This window comes from Polyergus mexicanus, unplaced genomic scaffold (assembly GCF_030449975.1).
Source record: "Polyergus mexicanus isolate NDT 795.1 unplaced genomic scaffold, iyPolMexi1.0 SCAF_20, whole genome shotgun sequence".
NCBI classification, from domain to species: domain Eukaryota; kingdom Metazoa; phylum Arthropoda; class Insecta; order Hymenoptera; family Formicidae; genus Polyergus; species Polyergus mexicanus.
Window position 1 is genome coordinate 1987451 of NW_027223340.1, and position 21552 is coordinate 2009002.

The window sequence follows — 21552 nt, forward strand, 5'->3', positions numbered from 1 at the left end:
TCGATATCGTCCATTAGTCTGTAAACTGTCTTTATCAATCACTATAAATCCATATTTGTGTTGCTAACATTTCTGAGAAAATGCGCAAAAATCGCCGTAAGACATGTCAGTATTTACATGATCGTTGTTTACATGTTTCAAGTTTGTACCATCTTGTTTAAATAAAATCAGTAAAGAACCCCGCACTAATCATATGGAAAATCTGTCCCGGTCAAATCAATTGGTTTTTACATATGTTGTAGCTTATGACCTACTGAACAAAAGATGTAATGGGCACAAAGCTCAATAATGGACAGTTATCGAATTATAACCAGTCAAACATGAAAAATTCGGGCTGCCGAATAGTCAAATCTCGGAAGGTATTGATTTTTTTAAAAAATGTTTGAAACAAACATAGTAGGGTTTTACAAAATCTGTTAGTTGGTGACATTATTTGTGAATTTTGAATGACCTTGAAAAGCTCCGTGAACAAAAATCTTTATGTGTCACAGCAGAGATAAGGACGCCACGGTTCGTCACTCCCGTAGTATTTATTGACTCCAAACCCTCTCTGCTGTGTGTGTATGTGTGTGTGTGTATGTGTGGGGTAATAAAATAAATGATCTTATTGTATATTACTCATTATTTGGATCCTGCTGTGGTGGTCTCTGAGCGGCATCTAATATTGTGTTCAATAATGATGAAGAGGGATAACGAACATTGGGCTGGTGTCGTGCATATCCTAAATACCACAATACGCTGGTTACATGTGCACATGTACCCACAGTCCGTGCGCCTGACAGGTGCAGTCAGGTTCGTCTAGCAAGATCTTATATTCAAGATAAGATGCAGCGTGATGCACAAGAAGAATTTCAATTGGATTCGTTGTTTGATGAACAAGGTTTCATAAGGGTGCGAGTGTTTTCACGATTCCGTAATGCTACAAAACATCAAAAATTTATAGCTTACAACATAAGAGATGCAGATAATATAGATGATGAGAGGGAGGCGATTTTTGGTTATTACTGCACCTGTAAGTCAGGCGCACGGACTGTGGGTACATGTGCATATGTAACCAGCGTATTGTGGTATTTAGGATATGCACGACACCAGCCCAATGTTCGTTATCGCATTGTTGATCAAGAAGGACATTTGCTCGATTTTCGAGGAGAGGAAATTACCGTAAGATTACATATACGGCGGCGGCAAAAATAAAGCGTTTGACAAATGAAATGCTTGTGTTGAACGGAAGCACGGAGCACGCGAGAGACAATATCTTTGCGATGGACAATATTTTTGCGAGAAGGCGAGTGACTGCGGTATCGGGTGACAATAATCAGATATCTGGTTACGCTAAAAAGAAGCTCAGCGTGTTGAATCGCGAGTTTCTAAAATCATTGGGATTCGTCGTACGAAATACTTGAACAATATGATTGACATCTTGAATATCGGAAGTGAGCCGATCTTTGACGACCGTATCGTCAAGATTGAGACTCATACATACAATCCATACGCCAACACAACGCTTGGATATAGCGACGAGATACGGATACCGATACAACATCAAGATTTGTACACGTTACCATGTGAAAGTTTTCTATACGTCGAAGGAAAGTTGATGGTGCGTAAAGTAGCTGAAGGGGGAGGAGTGATATTGGGCAACAATTGTTGCGCGTTTATGTTTGATGAACTTTGATATGAATTCGACGGTGTGGAGATTGACCGCAACAGAAACGTTGGAATAACTTCCACGATTAAAAACTATGTCTCTCAAACAATCGAGAAAGGTAAAATCTTGGAGAATGCTGCGTGGAATATGTCGCATAATGCTGCTGAAGCTTACTTCAATTTTTGCGTGCCGCTAAACATACTATTGGGTTTTTGCGAAGATTATAAGCGAGTTGTGATTAACGCTCATCACGAATTAAATTTGATACGTTCGCGCAACGACAACAATTGCATATTTGGACATGCTTCGACTGAAGCTGATATCGAATTATTCAAGATATAATGGATCTATACGAATTTCCTTTATTGCATAATACGACCAAGCATTCGTAGACCGTGAAAGCCGCCTTTCAGCTGGAGATGCCGCGATACTTGATCTTTGCGCTGCAGACTGGCAGAAAAAATGCTGTGTCAAAAGATGTTACTACATTCGATGACTGCAAATTGACCAACGTTAAACTCTATCTAAACTCGGAATTTTATCCCTACGATGATTTGAATTTAGATTTCGATAAAAATAGATTCGCCCTCTTGTTCGATATATACTCTCGTTTTCGCAAATCTTATTACGGATGTGATAATGATGATGTGCTATTAAACATTTCAAAGTTTTTACATTGCGGTCCTCTCGCAGTTATTGATTGCTCGTGACAAAACGAGTCTGTCAAAAATTCCACCGTGGACGTGAGATTAGAGTTTGAATGCAAGGAGGATATACCTGCAAATACTACCGCCTATTGTCTCATCTTGCACGATTGCGTTGTCGAATATTGTCCATTGACCAACGTAGTTCGTAAAATTACCTAAATCAGCAAATATCCCCTCCAATGTCAAAATATATAAAGATTGAGATTTTGACGATCGACAACAGTTGTACATAATTCTTGCAATCGTACGGTAATATTATCAACATGATCGCGCCAACGTTTGTGGATTTGCAAGGATTCATTATCGGGCGATACTTTATCGTGAAGGAAGTAGCAATATTGAGAAATGGATTTGTTCTCTCTCATTACTTTTTAGCAAGTCACGTACCATGGCGTGCGATTACAAGATCTGAGCCAAGCTTCATAGCTAATCGGACATCACCATGGACTTCAATGGGAGGATGGAAACGTTCCATACAGCTTCGCTAGGCATTTGATTACGAGAGCTGTGATGGGCGCGACGGAAGAGGAAGATGGAGCATCTCCTATCGTGTACGTTAAAGGACGCGAAAAACGAGAATGGCTGGTCGATATACTTGACGATGATGCGAGAAACGACGTTATTATTGAGATCTTGGATACGGACTATGAAGATATCACTTCATTAAATAAGCTAGATGTTACTAATACTATGCACTGTGAAAAACATTTAAAAAATTGTGCTTTACAAAATGTATTTAAAATATTCAATTGGTGGACGAATCATCATAAAGATTCATCCAAACATTATTTAAAATAAACTATTGTTAAAATATATTTTATTCTCTTTTATTCTTCCCTTTTCCTCTTTCTTATCCCAGTATGCGAGTATTAAATTTCTGTACGCGACGTTAGATAGCGGCGTCAGCTAGTTAATTAAAATATAAATGTTACATTTCAGTACATGGACATAGACTTTAAATATTTGAATAGTGTATAAATAATTGTTTTGTCGTTCAATAGTCGTTCGGTAGCCGTTCAATAGTCGTTTATAGCTGTTTGATAGCTGTTCAAAGCCGTTCGATAGTCGTTCGTTAGTCGTTCATATCCGTTCGATAGCCATTCAATAGTCGTTCAATAGCCGTTCAAAGCCGTTCGAGAGTCGTTCAAAGCCGTACAATAGCCGTTCAAAAGCCGTTCAATAGCCGTTCGATAGTCGTTCATATCCGTTCGATAACCGTTCCATAGTCATTCAATGGCCGTTCAATAGCCGTTCGATATGGTTTACATATTATAATAATATATTATTCATATTTAAAAGACTTTAGATATTTGCTCGTGGAAACATGATAACTTTTGTTTTCTTATCAAGAGCTGAGAGTAAGCGTTCTTCGTAAGTGATATATCTCCTACTCTAAAATGTTTAATCCAGACAATGTCTATCCCGGTATGTTCGTCACAAAGTGTTTGACAGCGAACAGAGAAGAAGTCTATTAAGTGTGTTCCAAGTGAAGTTTGAAAAATGCCATCATTGATTGAAGCTGTCTTGTGTCGGGGTCGCTGGAACGCGTCATGGTGGGCGCAAGATTTAACGATGGGGCTGTTGAGAGCCCTATTGAATCTTGTTGTATTTCAAAACGTAAGTAATATTTGCACATTTTATATCGTTTGTAATATATTAATTATTTGTAATATATTACCATATAATTTTGATTTATAGTATCAATATACGGGCGACATTCGGATTGCCGGGTTCAGTAATATCAAACACCGGCAATATTCGAGAGCGCTGCGACGCCATGAGCGGGAAATCGCCGAGAATGTCTGGGAGGATAACGGCCCCGACGGTCTCTATGCGGAATTAGGATATCTCTTCGGCCTCGAGCCCTACGAGGAGGACGTAGAGGAATCGTGGGATGAGCCTCTGAACAAGAGGTCGAAGGGTTGATTGTAAGTATCTTTTTAAGATTCATAATATATTAAATATTAAAAATTAAATTTATATTAATATAATGTTTTACTGTTTCAGAAGGAGTGCCGCCTTATTATTATATTATACATATTTTATATCTTTTTGTATATTTTATATTTTTATATTATTATTATGTTTTATTATTATTATTATTTTTATTATTATTCTTGACACACACACACACACACACACACACACACACACACACACACACACACGCACGCACGCACGCACGCACGCACGCACGCACGCACACGCACACACATTTATATGATATACACACTTGAATAAACTTATTATTATTATTATTAATGTGTCATTTATTTATGTGCTTCCTTCTTTCCTTTTCCTACGCATGCATGTCTCGTATTATCTCTCTCTTTCTCCCACGAACGTCATCCTTTTCCCACGCCAATGCGGACTCTATCCTTCTCCTACACGCGTGCGTGCCCCGCGCTACCTCTCTCGCACCGACTTACAAATGCTATCCCTCTTCCACGCTCATGCGAACGCCTCGCGCTATACTTTTCCCACATCCATGCGAACGCCTCGCGCTGTCCTTCTGCCACATGCGTGCATGCGGTCGCCTCGCGCTATCTCCCTCATACCCACCGTCTTACGAACGCTATCCTTGTCGCACCACCTTGCAAACGCTGTATCATCCACGTGCATGCAAACACTCTCCTTGTTTTACGCTCATATGGACGCCTCGCGCTATCCTTCTCCCACGCGCATAGAATATCATTAGCGCTATCCTTCTCTTACACATTCCGGACGTCTCGCGCTATCTTTCTCACACCTACTCGCGGCATCGTACCTTCGCGTTCCCTCTTCCGTGCGGACCCTCGCCTACCGAATTCGCCGCAGCCTCCTCCCTCTCTCCGCAGACCCCTCGCCAACCGGTTTCGCCATGGTTCCCCCGCGTGACGTCATACCCCCCGCGTTGGTTTCCCCTCGCCATCACCCCCTCAGAGGACAATGGCTTAGAACCGGCCTTATTACTACACTACTTATATTATTATAAATTATTATATATATATATATACAGGGTGTTCCGGAACAATCTTCGGGGTGATTACGATAATTACGGACCCCTATTTGAAAGGTCGTTTTTGAAGACATTTTTGACGAGAAACACGGGAAAAATAGTAAAAAAAATTTTCGACCAATAGTTTTCGAGATATATCACGTTAAAGTATTGGATATGATAATAAAACTTTATAAAAACGGACCCAACGATGTTGACCTTGACATATGTTGTCAAGATCATGATCCTGAGTAACTTTTCCTTATAACTTAATCGGCGGTCTCTTATAATTTTTGAGATATTTAAAGTTAAAGTTTAATTCGAAACGAAAATTTGGTTTGGGTTATACAGGGTGTTTCAGAACAACCTTCCATCCTTAAAATGACGTATTCCTGATACGATTCTAAGACGATTATTCCTTTATCAAAATTTGAATTGAAGCGTAATTTTTGAGTTATAAGCAAAAATAGTTAGCAAATCACGCGTCGAGTACAGAAGACAAGCAGGAGCGGCGCAACGCGCCGCAGCTGACCATCCAACGCGTGACTACCATCGCATGAGTCGCTAACTATTTTATCTTATAACATAAAATTATGCTTTATATAAAATTTTGGTAAAGAAGAAAATGTCTTAGAATTACGTCAGGAATACGTATTTCTTAAAATAACGTCACTTTAGCGAAAGTTGTTCCGAATTGCCGGCCGTCGAACACTGCAATCAACTGATTGCTACACGCGTTGTGTGTATGGCGAAGTGTATGCGTAAAAGAAAGAAAGAGACAGAAAGAGAGAGAGAGAGAGAGAGAGAGAGAGAGAGAGAGAGAGAGAGAGAAAAGAGGAAAAGGAAGGGAAGAAGGGAAGGACGTTTATACACACGCACGCACATACGCATATATCTTTTTTCTCGCTCTCTTTCTTTTTTTTATACAAACATTATGTTATAACATAAAATAGTTAGCGACTCATGCGGTGGTAATCACGCGTCGGACGGTCAGCTGCGGCGCGTTGCGCCGCTCCTGCCTGCCTTCTGTATTCGACGCGTGATTTGTTAACTATTTCTGCTTATAACTCAAAAATTACGCTTCAATTCAAATTTTGGTAAAGGAAAAATCGTCTTAGAATCGTATCATTTTAAGGATGGAAGGTTGTTCTGAAACACTCTGTATATATGTATGTATATATACGTATACAGGGTGTTAGAAATGTCTGGAAACGGTCAAATATCTCGAAAACGAAACTTTCCTGAGAAAAATGTTTCCAACCAAACTTGTTGAGCTCTAAATGGCGCTTTATATAATAATATTAGTATGACCTTAAATAGCACTGTCAAGGTCATATAAAAATCACTTTAAATTTTTTTAATGGAAATCCCTATTTTTCATTACATATTCTTGTAGCTTATCTCGAGAGCTTTCCAAAACACTATAATAAAGTATTTTTTTATTAAGTACTTTTTAAGTTATTTTATATTTTAATCTGACATATTTTGATATAAAAAATTAAATATCTCGTAAAATATTTAGTTTTCGGTATCTTACCGTAATACTTTTATGTACAGAATAATGAGAAATCAATTACTATAAAAAATAATTGTTTTTAAGAAAATTATTAACAATGTATTTTTTAAAACAATTATTTGTTTTTTTTTAACACTAATTGATTTGTCTCATTATTCTATACATAAAAATATTACGGTGAGATTATCGAAAACTGAATAGTTTACGAAATATTTTATTTTTTATGTCAAAATATGTCAAATTAAAATATAAAATAACTCAAAAAGTACTTAATGAAAAAATACTTCATTATAGTGTTTTGGAAAGCTCTCGAGATAAGCTACAAGAATATGTAATGAAAAATAGCGAGTTCCATTTAAGAAATTAAAGGTGTCCTTGACTTGACCTTAACGATGCCATCCAAGGTCAAACCAATGACACCATCTTATGTTCCCCTCAAAACCATACAATTTTTGTTAAAAACGTTTTTCTCTAAAATGTTTAGTTCTTGAAAGAAAAGAGGTGTACGGGTGGTCTAGGGCACCCTGTATATACTTATATGTATATGTGTGCGCGCGCGCGCGCGCGTGCGTGCGTGTGCGTGTGCGTGTGCGTGTGCGTGTGCGTGTGCGTGTGCGTGTGCGTGTGCGTGTGCGTGTGCGTGTGCGTGTGCGTGTGCGTGTGCGTGTGCGTGTGCGTGTGCGTGTGCGTGTGCGTGTGCGTGTGCGTGTGCGTGTGCGTGTGCGTGTGCGTGTGCGTGTGCGTGTGCGTGTGCGTGTGCGTGGGCGTGGCGAGTGCGCGCGCGCGCGCGCGCGTGTGTTGTGTGCATGTATATGTATATTGAATATAGAACAAGTTATTTGTTATATTGATCAATACAGTAAGACGGTATTATGCAACTTAATGCATTTTCCAAAGGTAACGACGCGTTGTTTCTTAACATTACATTGCATGTTTGCGGTCAAATAAACATTCTGAGGATTCATTTCATCAACTTTGATGTTACAAGACCGCAAATCTATGATCGTTTCAACGCGCTAATTCAAAGACATCGTTATCTGATAACGCTTGCCAGGGAGCTTGCCGATCTGATCAGTTTCGTATTGCTAATCGAACTATTCATTATCAGTATATTATTATGTATAATGGGTGAATATTATGTTATTTATAATTTTTCAGCAAAATATGTAAATTACATTTTAATAAAAAAGATTTATATTTAGCAAACAATCATTTTTTTCAGGATTTCAGTTTATCTTTGCATTGAAAATCAATAATATTGTTATGATAGGAAAGAGTTTAATGGTATTGAGTGCCTTTCTGATACAACTAACGCTGTATAGTTTTATCGGGAATTATCTGAAATCTGAAATGGAAGATATAGGATTTTCTATTTACCAAAGTGCTTGGTACAATTTTCCTGAGAACTTAACGAAAAATGTAATTTTCATTCTTATGCAGACACAATCTCCAGTCGCGTTGCAGGCTGGAAATTTCATTGTAGTCAATCTGTCAACTTATGTAAGCATTTTAAAAACCTCTTTTTCATATTTGTCTGTACTTCGTATAATGTTAAAAGTGTGAAATATAAAGTGCAAATGATAGAAATCTGAAAACTGTAAATATTTAATACGTTCGATATAACACGATAGAATACTTTCAAAATAGAATTACATAAAAAAGTGTTTATTAAAATGTGAATTGAATAAACTTACTACCTCCACAATCTACTTGTGCCATTTCAATTTTTCCTATTTAATATCGATAATACTATATATATATTTGAAATTACTAAAGGAAGTGTTGCATATTTGGGATACGGTTGATAATTTGGAATATTACAAAAAATTAATGTTTTTATACTGCCTTTTATCAGTAAATATCGGAATTAGATAGAAATTCGTACAACAAAATATCTGAAAATACCGTCAGGAGGGCTTTACGTTCTATTATGGCTGTGGCAAGCAAGTTTGTGCAAGCTCGAAACTCAAAACTTTTTTAGTAAGTATTAAATCTCTTATTATTGTTTTAGTATTTGTAAGTAATTTTTATAATTTTTATAAGTTTATGCGTTAACTAATTTATGTATAGATTAATTTTGACAATTGTCTCTAATTTTTGTGATTTATTAATGTATTTTTTCAAATTTAGCGTAATATGGTAAAAATGTTTCTAATTTTGAGTATCAAAGATAATGTTAATGTAATGTATGCTAATGTAATGTATGCTAATGTAATGTATGTTAATGTAATGTATGCTAATGTAATGTATGCTAATGTATGTATGTAATGTATGCAAAATGCCTATGTTTTGAATATCCATTGCCACATAAAACTTCTCAGCCGATTGATCAAACTACAGTGTTTTTTTTTCGAAAGACGCTTTAATTATAACGGTTGAGATGAATTATAGATGATATGCTTCATATGTACTCATTGGATACACAGTGAATGTGCTGACTTTGACAATGACACTTATGTGTGTCATTATTATAAATAAAAAATGTAATTATTTTAATTATAAAGAAATATTATATATATATATATATATATATATATATATATATATATATGTATAATTAATATAATATACAGACGTTTCGGCTCCTTCTTTGAGCCATCTTCAGCACAAAAATAAATATTATTAATATAAAACAGTTCGTAGTCGCATAGTCTTAAACGATTAAAAGTAGTCGCAAATATAAAAAGCATCAAAGATCTCTCACATTACCGCGACACTAAACGATATCATTTGTCCATGTGTTGTGAGGATGATTACATTAACGATTACATTAACATTAACGAAATTAAAAACTTCAACATGTTCATGATTAAATCGGTACGTAATGTACTTGTAAATTGAGCAAGATAGAGTGAGAAAAATAGCAATGTGAAGGACTCCTTCATGTGACTCCTTCACACGAATAATGACAACGGTGTTACTTACAAATAATCAGCGTTTCGCATACTGCGCGATAAGACAGATAAATTAAGGATGACGACTCACGGGTTACATATGAGATAATGATAAAAATCATGAACACAGCAAGATAAAGGAAATAAATAACAACAAATGTATATAAACTTAATCGGCGTGACAATAATAAGATCTTAGAGTTAAAAGTATATAAATAAAATAAACACAAAGCCAATATAATCGTGTGAACCATATCTAAATATAAAAATCAACGCAAACTAAAATAATAAAAAAATAAAAATTTCAATAAAATAATATTAAAATTAAAAAAACTGAAAATTTGTAAAATTACTTGTCAGATTTTAGAAAGTTTCTCAAGAACAGGTATATACATATCAGGAAGGTATTCCGTGTCTGTTTGCAAATTCAAACCGTTCTTCTGTCTTCTAATGTGTAGAATTTCAGAGATTAATCGCTTACATAATTGAGGTTTGTTATCTAGTATAGAGACATTATCCCAATCAAAATCATTATTGGAACTTACCCTGTGATCATTAATGACAGAATTACTGCTCATACTTTTCCGAATATGATTTTTGTGTTCAGAGATTCGAGTATTTAATTGCCGTTTGGTCTATCCCACATATGAAGGATCACAATCACTGCAATTAATCTTGTATACGACACTCTGACGAGAAGACAATGGACAGGAATCTTTGTGTACTTTAATAAATGAGTTCATCTTGTTCAGACTCTGATAAGAAAGTTTCACATGTAAATCTTTAGTGATTCTCTTGAATTGTTCCGATATTAAAGGAACATACGGTATCCTAAAATAAGAGATAGATTCCTCCCTGTGTTCTTCTCCGTTCGGGTTATGATTAACCTTGTAAAACAAGTATTTTAGGCGTTCGTGTAATACACGAAAAACGAAACACAGAGATATCCATTATCTAGCAGAACATCGATGACAAACTCAAAGTTTTTCCAATGGAAATTAGGATGAGACAGCAAAAAGACTCTGTCAATAAGACCGATGACGGTGCCTCTTTTTTGGCAGAGGGGACGATTAGAAGAAAGATGGAAGTATCTTCCTGAAAAAGTGGGTTTGCAGTACAAATCGAAATACAAACGGTTTCCATTCAGAATAGAGTACATTATTTTAAATTACCGACTTCTTTTGAATTTTGATAATTTAAATGTTATTTTAAGTTTTTGATTTTGATTTCCTAAGTATAGCACACTTGCCACGATCGGAACAAATCAAATAAACAGTATTCACTGTAAAATTATTTATTTAACACATCATTAATCCAGCTATTAATCTCTTTTTGTTTAGGTCTTCTCTTTTTCTTGTTATTATTCTGATTCTCCTATGTTTTCCATAGAGACGCGCTCAATAGCCTGTTTTACACGACGCCCCAATAATCGAGCGCGCTACAATTCGGCCAGACTGACATGGTTTGGTCCCCACACCATAGCGGCAACTCGTGACAATAAATGATCTTAACAATAATATAAAATGGCGGTACATAATGAAAAGATTTGATTGAACACAAAATACAACAAAAAGATAGCACGGGCTTGCTATACTATATGTTTAAATCAAAAGCGCATCGCAAAATTTAACAATAAGTTATTATGTACAAATTACAATTTTTATATAATTTGTAAACTAATACTTAGAATTAATAATTAAATTAATAATTATTTATGATCTAATTTGGAGCTAGATCTTTTGGAGTCATCCAGGGACGGATATTGCTAACGTCCCAAGTGCCCGTATATAATTTTATTGTATTGTGAAATTCTGGGGGATCCGTTATGACATACCGGTTATTCCTCAATATTTTAGTTATCTAATATAAGCCATGGAACTATAGAATCATTTTTCTTATGGAATCCGTTGTGAGAAGCGGATAGCGGATCTACAGGTTATACGACCGTAAATCGCCGGGAATCCATTGTCAGGATTGGCGTGGATGGATTTTGCTGTGTGAGGGATAATCGGACACAGATTTATCGAATATAAATAATACTTTTATTTACTCGCGTACAAACTCGCGTTATCAGCCTTAGCGTTCAGACAAAAGAATACTCTCTAGTCTCGCAGTCGAACACCGTCATTAGTAATTTGAATAGTATTAATATATCGAAATTATAATGTATGCGTATATAAGTAAGCAAAACGCATATGATTCCGCGTAACAAATGAAATAGTTACTCGATGGACAAAAGCAACTTAGAAATTGTATCAAACAAATTGTTACTTAACAACAATTTTACGTAAACGCGTAGTTATTGGCACATTTAATCATAATGTTTTAAGAGTATAGAGGTATACTGATAAGTATATGTACAAACATGTGTCATGATAAATAAAAAATATGGTTGGTTATTTGGCTCTAGCAGAATAGAGACAATTTGATAAGCAAATATTCTTCTCGTGAAAAAGTATATATACTTTTTATGTTGAATAAAAAATATGTTGGAACACGTTGTATCGATATAGCGAGCAAATCATCGGTTATTGGCATCAGTTAGAGTCATTATCTCGACAATGGCAAGCGAACGGTGGAAGGACGACATCGCATATGCGATGATCCCTTTCAAATCGATTACGTGGCCTATCGGCGTATGGCCACTTCAAGTTTATGACATTTATTCGCTACTCCGTTGTGTCGTAGGCATTTGTTGGCACGGTAAGTATTTTTGGGAACACGAAGATCATTGACACATTTGCGATCGTTCAAAGACAATGAAGAATATTTTCTATTGCAATGCTCTGAGAAGAGAAAACGATGAATATACCAAGATTTTACATTTTCAATTCTTGATAACGCATATGGTGAAACGCTTTTGCCAGCTATAATAATACTTTAGATGAGCTGTAAATCAGCACGATTGTAAGTCGTTGAAAAATTCTAACAATAAGAAAAATTCCTTTTTTAAGTTTTATGATTTATGTGTGTTTTCTTAATCATGTATAAAAATGATACGATCCTTGTCGAGAAATATTATGGGAATCATGCACTATACTACTTATTTCATAATTCCATCATAACGATCATATATGAAACAAAATAAATAATACATAACAAAATGTCACATAAACTTTATCTAACATTAAATTTCTTTGTATTTTCTGTTATATCTTGACGCAGATAAATTTTCTATTTACACAAGTTTTGTTATACATATATTTTTTTAATAACATACATTTATTTTAATATTTAAGAATTACATAAAATTAAATATATAAATATACAAATAGCAAATATACAAGTATATGATCACATGTATAATGCTTTGCATTTATAAATCAGTATAGAAAAACAAATATTTTTTTTATATCGTGTTTTATAGAGTGAAAGAAAAAGAGAGAAAAAAATTGAGATGAATTGAACGAAAGTAAGAGAGAGAAGAAGCATGAGAAAGTAACATTCGCATTTAAATAAAATATTCATTAGTAAACATTCATTGAGTTAGAAGTGAGATATGCTTTTTTTATGAATAATCATACATGGGACAATGTATGATCTTGCCTTCCATAAAGCTATACATGGGCTGTACTGACATAGAGCAGAATATAGACTTTCTGACGATAATTTTTTGTGGATTGCTCGGTGTGCTGAAGACGACATGGTTCCGCATTTATGCAAATAATTTAATTGACAATTATGACTCTGCTCTGAACGATTATCTGACTATTGACGACACAAAAGAGCGCGACATTATGCGAAAACATGCTTTTACAGAAAGAATTCTTTGCTGTTTTATGATGATCTTTTCTTACTGTAGTAAGATATATGCGATAATTCCTTTTTCGAATTATGACTAAGATAATCGGATTAACATAACGAATGGAGATATTATATTAAAGTACGCAATGCCATCAAGATGCACTCTGTAATATTTTCATTTTCCAAAAAGCATGTATAGAATTATCTGTCTTTTCGAAACTGTTGCAATGATATACACGACGACTGCTAATCTGGATAATATTTACCAAGATATTTCTTTTTTAATTTCTTATAGATATTTTATGTCTTGTCCAGTATCACTTGGAAACAAAAAAATTTTTATTGTAAAGTATATTATTCTATATATATTGTAAATATAAAGATATTTATTAAATTTATTAATATTATGCATTTTTTTATTGATTGTATGTATACAGGATGTCCCAGGTTTTAACGACAAAACCGCGCTGTGCGTTCTATGAATAACAATAAAAAAAAAATATTATACAAACATAAGTTTATAGAATCTTTATTACAATATACGTACATGCAGGTGTTTTTTTTTTTTTTTTCATAAAGAGTTGTGTAAACTGAAAAACAATGTTCACAAAAGCGAATATTTTTAATGTTCCTAATAAACACGCTAAAGTATATAATTGAATGTTTATCTTCTGCGTCCAAAATCACCGCATTTCACATCACTAGATTTTAATATTTTTTTGTTATAACTTTGTTGATACCCCCTATATATAAGAGCAATATTATTTGCTATATTTTGTGTCATTTAACATATCTTTTAATTTCAAAATAAGTTAACAATTTAATAACTTAATTACTATAATAATAATAAAGATTGTTTTGTTTATGAATGCAATAAGACAATCCTGTGCATCAATGCATTTCTCAAAGGTAACGACGCATTATTTCTCAACATTACATTACATGTTTGCGGTCAAGTAAACATTCTGAGGATGCAATTTATCAACTTTGATGTTGCAAGTCCGCGAATCTATGATCGTTCCAACACACTAATTCAAAGACATTGTTACCAGATAGGACTTGCCAGGGAACTTGCCGATCTGATCAGTTTTGTTTTGCTGGTAGAATTATTTCTTATCAGCATATTATTATGTATAATGGGTGAATATTATGTTACCTATGATTTTTCAGCGAAATATATAAATTAAGTATTTACATATAAAAGAAGATTTACATTTAGCAAACCAATATTTATTTCAGGATTTCAGTTTATCTTTGCATTAAAAGTTAATAACACCGTCATGAAAGGAAAAAGTTTAATGATTCTGAGTGCTTTTATGACACAATTAACGCTGTGTAGTTTTATCGGGAATTATCTAAAATCTGAAATAAAAGATATAGGGATTTCTATTTATTAAACTGCTTGGTACAGTTTTCCTAAAAAATTAAGAAGAGACATGATCTTTATTCTTATGCAAACAAAATCTGCAATCGCGTTGCAGGTTCGAAATTTTATCGTAATCAACCTGTCTACTTATGTAAGCATTTTAAAAACCTCTTTTTCGTATTTCTCTGTACTTAATATAATACTCAAAATGTGAAATATAAGGTGCGAATGAAAGGGATCTATGCAAAGTGTAAATATTGAATACGTTTGAAATAACAGAATAGAATACTTTGAAAATAGAAATGCATAAAAAAGTGTTTATTAAAATATCACGTTAATAAATTTATTACCCACAGTAATCTCTTTATGCCAAATCAATTTTTCTTATGCAATATTAATAATATGTTCATACTTGAAATTATTGTACTACTAATGCATTGTTATATTTAGACGGTAAATGTTCACATTAACTTACACCTCACGGATCGTTTTCATTTTTACATATGTTATAGAGAGCACATTCTTAACTAACACGCACTTTAAATTTTGTGACGCTTTTTTCTGGTTTTAGAGATATGCAATTTTGAAATTTCACAGTTTTAATGCTTTTTCTGAAAATAAGAAAAAATAAAGTTTGTTTACGTTGTATTTGTGTAAAGCAGACGTGGAAAAAGTATTTGTTTACATTTCCGGAAACAAAGCTCCTTGAATTTTTCCATTTTCCATGCAAAGCGAGGTTCAACGCAAACCTATGTGTCTAGTTTTTTAATATTTCAATATTAATAATGAAGCCCCACCGCGCAGGGAGCGGGGGGGGGGGGGGAGGCGGAAATATAAAGTGGAAAGTTGTAAATCCATGTGAAGCCTTACTTCGCATTAAAAAGTATATGCGTAGAAACAGTATGTTCCGCCCCCCCCCTGCGAGGGGGCTCCACTATCAAAAAACTAGACATATAGGTTTGTGTTGAACCTCGCTTTGCGTGGAGTAGGAATTCTGAAAAAGTGTACGATTCTGAAGCGTACGAGCAGTAACATAAAAACAATTTTAAATGTAAACAAAAGAAATTCTTAGCAAAAATATACTGACAGTGACGCAAATGTAAACAAAAAAACATACACATGCAAGTAAGATATAGTGAAAAGATCATAGAAATAAATGCGAAAATTATGATACTTTAAAATTGCATATGAAACTAGAAGAGAGCGCCACAAAATTCAAAATGCGTATTATTTAGGAATGTGCCCTCTATAATATATCTAAAAATGAAAACGATCCGTGAGGTATAGTAGTATAGGTAAGTTAATGTGAATATTTACCATTTAGACATATTCTGACATGTAGAATTACTTACCCATAACATGTCGTGTAATTTTCTATTAAGTTAAATTTGGTGGCCTGTAGAATAAAAAAAGTAAATGATGCTATATATATTATCACTTTTGTGAACAGATTGAATTCATATTATTTACGGGAAGAAATCGAGATGAAGCAAAATGTATATAATCGGCGCGTACACATAATGAACGAAACATACACAGTTCTGTCCAACATTTCGCACAATAAAAAAAGATTAGTTTTCCGACAACTTAGAGAACATTAGTCATGTATATTCTTAGTCAGCAATTCAACACAATTTTTCGTAAAAACATAACTCTCTATATTTTGTCGTAATGCGTTAAGAGCGTAAGAGCAGGCTGATAAACGGGTATACGTTTCATCGTTAGGCTGAATAAAAAATGAGTCAGAATACCTTCATTCTATTGAACATACGTCTTGGTTATTGGTCTCAGTTACAGTCATTACTTCGACCCGATGGCAAGCGAACAATGGAAGAACGATATCGCATACGCAATGACCCCTTTCAAATTGTTAACTTGGCCTATCGGCGTCTGGCCGCTTCAAGTTTATAACGTCTATTCGCTAATACGATGCATCTTAGCCACTTGTTGCATGGTACACATCTTTTGAATATGATTCCAACGATTTTCGTCGCGTGTGATCGTGTTTGAGAGTATAGATAGCAACTTCTACGTATTGATGTCATTACGATACTTCAAATAAAATTTTCCTCTCGCGATGAAAATGTCAAATGTTCAAATTTCTGGATCAAAAGCATTTCGTCATTCACGTCGTGAAACGCTTTTTCCCTAAGGATGACAACGCGTCGAACGGAGTTGTAAATGGACATAGACATAAGCTGTTGGAAATTGATTACCAGAAATGTTTCTTCTAAAGTTTATTTATTATCATGTTATATATATATATATATATATATATATATATATATATATATATATATATATTGTTTACTTCGTAATTCTTTCATTCGTGTTTAATGTCGTACTAATATGACATTGTCAAGGGATAAACTAAATGAAAAATATGAAACACAATACACTAATACACAAATTTTCATTAATATCAATTTCTTAATAAATTATATGATTCTTAAAGTTTAATTCTCTATTTTTTAAATTTAATCTTATATTTTGATGTAAAAATATTTAGAATATCTATTATTTTAATTATTTACTATTATATATTAATAACAAGTTTATATTTTTATTTATATTAACATTCATGTTAATATAAATACTACAATTAAAATTATATATAATTAAATCTTAAGACATGTAATTATCTAATTTTTTAATTAGTTTCTGATTAAACTTAATAATTTTTTCTATATTATAGTAGATGATTAATATACAGAAACATTACCAGGTTTTAAAAAAAGATCATTATTTATAATTAAGTATTAATATAATATTTGCGAAAGTTTGGCAAGAGAACGAGATTTGGAATTGGGGCACATTTTTTTAGACACAAAAAGGCTATTTGATTGAGAAAATATATCGTTTACACATCAACAGAGCATAATAGTAATCTTACCTACCATGGAAATTCACATGGGTTGCACCGATGCGGATCAGAACATTGACAGCATCATGTTGATCTTCTGCGGTGTACTAGGAGTGCTGAAGACAATATGTTTTCGTATTTATGCGGAAAATTTAACTAACAATTACGGCTCAGCCAGGGATGATTATTTGACAATTAAAAACACGGAGCATCGTGCCATCATGCGAAGACATGCTTTCATTGGGAGAATTCTCTCTTGTTTTATGGTGTGTTTCTCTTACTTTAGCGTGACGATATATTCGCTAATTCCTCTGCTGGATGATGACAAAGATAACCAGATGAACATAACGGACGAAGACGTTATGCTAGAATATCCGATGCCATCAAGATGCGCGTTGGAATATTTCAGTGTCCCGGAGAGCTTGCATAGAATTATCTGTTTCTTCGAATTTATCGTGCTAGTACTTACGTGTACTTGTAATCACGGTAACATCTGTTGTTTCTTTAAATGTTTTTCCTTGCATTTTTCATGTTACATAACAGCAGTTATTGTTAAAGAAAATATATATCTCAGAATTTTAACGTTAAATGATTACCTCCATCGAATAACATTTTTTATTAATTTCTTTAATGCGATCTACTTGTTAACTTGTTTATTATATGTTACATATAGTATATGATAGAATATACAGGATGTTAAAAAAGACATACAATATTTATATGGTAAATAGAACACACCATACTGAGTAAAAACATCTTAATAAACATAGGTTGAAAGCTCAACCGTTTTTGAGATAATCGCATGCGATGTTTACTTCAGTGTTTACAAACCGCGTTCTGAATATTCTCATTCAATTTCCATACATATTTCATAACAGAAGATTTCCCCAGCAATCAGTCAGTTGTCATCAACCGAATTTGATTGTGGATCTATTTAGTGATTACACAGTATACAGTTACAATATAAAAATACAAATATAAGATGCCAAGCACGTACGGAAATGAAAAGAGGACATGTAGAACATCTTCTATAAATATCGAGATAAAGATTTAGACAGATTATTTTCTTTTTACGTCGTATGCGACACATAAAAGCCAGTAAGTCAATCATGATGTTAAACAAAAATGTTTATATCTCAGAAACGGTTGAGCTTTCGACTTATATTAACTAAGGTTTCTTTTACTCAGTATGTGTCCTATCTACCATATAAATATTGGATAGTTTTTTTTAACACCTTATATAATAAAAAAATAAAAATATATTCATAAAAACATTTCTGTAACAAAAAGGGATTAAAGACACGTAATTAATATGAGAAACAAAATATATAATTCTATAGTTATAAAACTAATATAAAAATAATATAAAAAACAAAATTAATACAAACATCAAAATCTGTATACAAAAACTATATAAAAATCTACTTTTTGCAAAATTAATGTAAAAAATGTGAGATAGAATATTATTCTTTTTATTACAGTTGTGAGATATTACAATAGTAATCGATAAAACTGCATAAAAAGTAACACACCTTCGATTTTATCGCTACTTAAATATATTGTAGGGGAGGTTCTTCTGAGTAATTCCTCGCAAGAAATTTGTAGGGGATGGCATTAGTTTAAAAGATATAATAAATTGAAGTTTGATATTAAAATATGTATACACTATAATTTGTTATTTTTTCATTGAAAAAAACTATTTATGACCTAAGTTGTCAACAATCAGGTTAGGTTATATCTTCCGGAAATAGATCCCCCCATCAGAGGAGCGGAACTCACTGCGTCCACGCATACACTTTACCATCCACACAACAATTATAGGGTGGACTTCGCCTGGCTTTGTAAAGTATATGCGTGGACACAGTAGGTTCCGTCCTCCCTACGGGGGGATTCCGGAAGATGTAACGTAACCCAAACTTATCTTCAATTTTAAAAGTAAAGTTAGGCTGGATTAAGTTAGACTTTTTGAAGGTTGGAGTGTAGGGGGAGGGATGAAGCTTCTCCCCCGCCCACGCATTCAATGAATAATATTTTTCGTCGGAATAAAAAGAAATGAGGAAAAATAATGGTAAAACTTCTAAAATTGAAAATAGGTTTGGGTTAGGTTACATCTTCCGGAAATGGAGCCCCCTCCCCTCCCCGTAGAAAAGGCGGAACTTACCGTGTCCACGCATATACTTCACAACGCGAAGCGAGGTCCATCCTACAATTATGGAGTGGACTGAGAAAATGTGAATGAAAACGTGTATGTGTTAACAACTCTTAGAAGACCATAAACAGTATTTATCAATAAAAAAAATAACAAGTTATACAGTGTATACATATTTTAATATCAAACTTTAATTTGTATCAACATATATAAATACATATATAAATATCAACTTCAATTTGTTACATCTTTTAAACTAATGCTGTCCCCCACAAAAATTCTTGCGGAGAATTACTTAGAAGAACCTCCTTTACAACATATTTAAATAGCAATAAAATTTGTTATATTTTATGCAGTTTTACTTAGTAATCTGCATAGTAATCTTTCTCAATAAATTTCTTTTTTATAAAGGTAACGATTCTCTGTTTCTCAACATCACACTACACATTTGTGGCCAAGCAAAAATTTTGAAGGCCAATTTCATTGACTTTGATGTTTCAAGTTCGCAAGTCTATGACCGTTTTAACGCTTTAATTCAAAGGAATAGCTATCTGATAGAAATGGCTAAGGAATTGGCCAATGCGATTAGTTTTGTTTTGTTGATGCAGTTATTTCTTAGCAGTATTCTATTATGTATAATGGGTGAATATTTTATGCCACTTATAATAGATTCACACAAAAAAATCGTCATAAAAAAAGAGAAAGAGAAAGAAAAAAGTCCACATATATCAACATGTATCAAATATAAATATTTTGTTTCAGGGTTTCAATTTATCTTAGCGTTAAAAAGGAATGATGCCGTCATGATGGGGAAAAGCTTCATGGTATTGTGTACTTTCTTGACACAACTAACAGTGTATAGTTTCGTCGGGGATTACCTGAAATCCCAAATGGAAGAGATTGGACTTTTCATTTATCAGAGCGTTTGGTACGACCTTCCTACAAAATTGACGAAAAATTTAATCTTCGTCATTATGCGAGCACAATTTCCCGTCAAATTGCAAGCTGGAAATTTTATTGTGGTAAACCTAGCAACTTATATGAGCATCCTGAAAACCTCCATTTCGTATTTATCCGTACTCCGCGTAATGATAGAAACATAAGATATAAAATAATGCGAATAATGAAAGAATCTTACAAATTAAAAATTAATGTTTTGAGAACGTTCAGAAATATAGAAAACTGCAAAAGTAAAAGTTTATTATAAAGTGATTTTCTTAATAAAACTAATTATAATTATATATGACCATCCATTCGTGTCAAATTTCATCAATTTCTTTTCGCGTAATATCAAAACTATATACATACTTGAAAAAAAAACATGCTGTTTTTGTTGCAACCATATAAAAAGATTTAAGAATTTTTTGGCTGTACAATAGTAGCAAAATACTGTCAAAATAGAAAAATAAACATATTTTTTACGTTTATATTGTTTGGAAAATCAAATAAATAAATCAGGATTATAAAAAGAATAAAAGCATCACAAAATGATATAATTTTTAACGTTTTCGTAAAAGAGAATAGTTGTGATTAATATTTCTTTTTAATTTATGACAAAAACTTTTAATTGCAAATACCCTTTGAAATCAACTGCAAGAAATAAAAAAAAACGAGTAATTTACAGAAAGAGAAAAAAAGAGAGAGAGATTTTTCTACAATTTTTGGTAAACTATAGAGCGCTTAATAAA

At 33.4% G+C, this 21552-nt stretch overlaps 2 protein-coding genes and 1 pseudogene across 2 annotated transcripts in view; all 3 read left to right on the forward strand.

Moving 5' to 3' along the window:
* The window catches only part of LOC138941716 (uncharacterized), a 209252-nt gene extending 200841 nt beyond the window's left edge, over positions 1-8411 (forward strand). The window contains exons 7-8 of the mRNA XM_070311581.1: positions 7746-7976; positions 8071-8411. Coding sequence (XP_070167682.1) covers positions 7746-7976; positions 8071-8411 — 572 coding nt within the window. The remainder of the gene's footprint in view (positions 1-7745; positions 7977-8070) is intronic.
* Positions 8412-12303: 3892 nt separating this feature from the next.
* Positions 12304-15066, forward strand: LOC138941679 (odorant receptor 13a-like; annotated as a pseudogene).
* Positions 15067-17634: 2568 nt separating this feature from the next.
* LOC138941680 (odorant receptor 9a-like) lies at positions 17635-20976 on the forward strand. Its single transcript, XM_070311525.1, has 3 exons — positions 17635-18201; positions 20276-20506; positions 20627-20976. The coding sequence occupies exons 1-3, from the start codon at positions 17751-17753 to the stop codon at positions 20965-20967; spliced, it is 1023 nt and encodes a 340-aa protein (XP_070167626.1). The 5' UTR covers positions 17635-17750; the 3' UTR covers positions 20968-20976.
* The last annotated feature ends 576 nt before the right edge of the window (positions 20977-21552 follow it).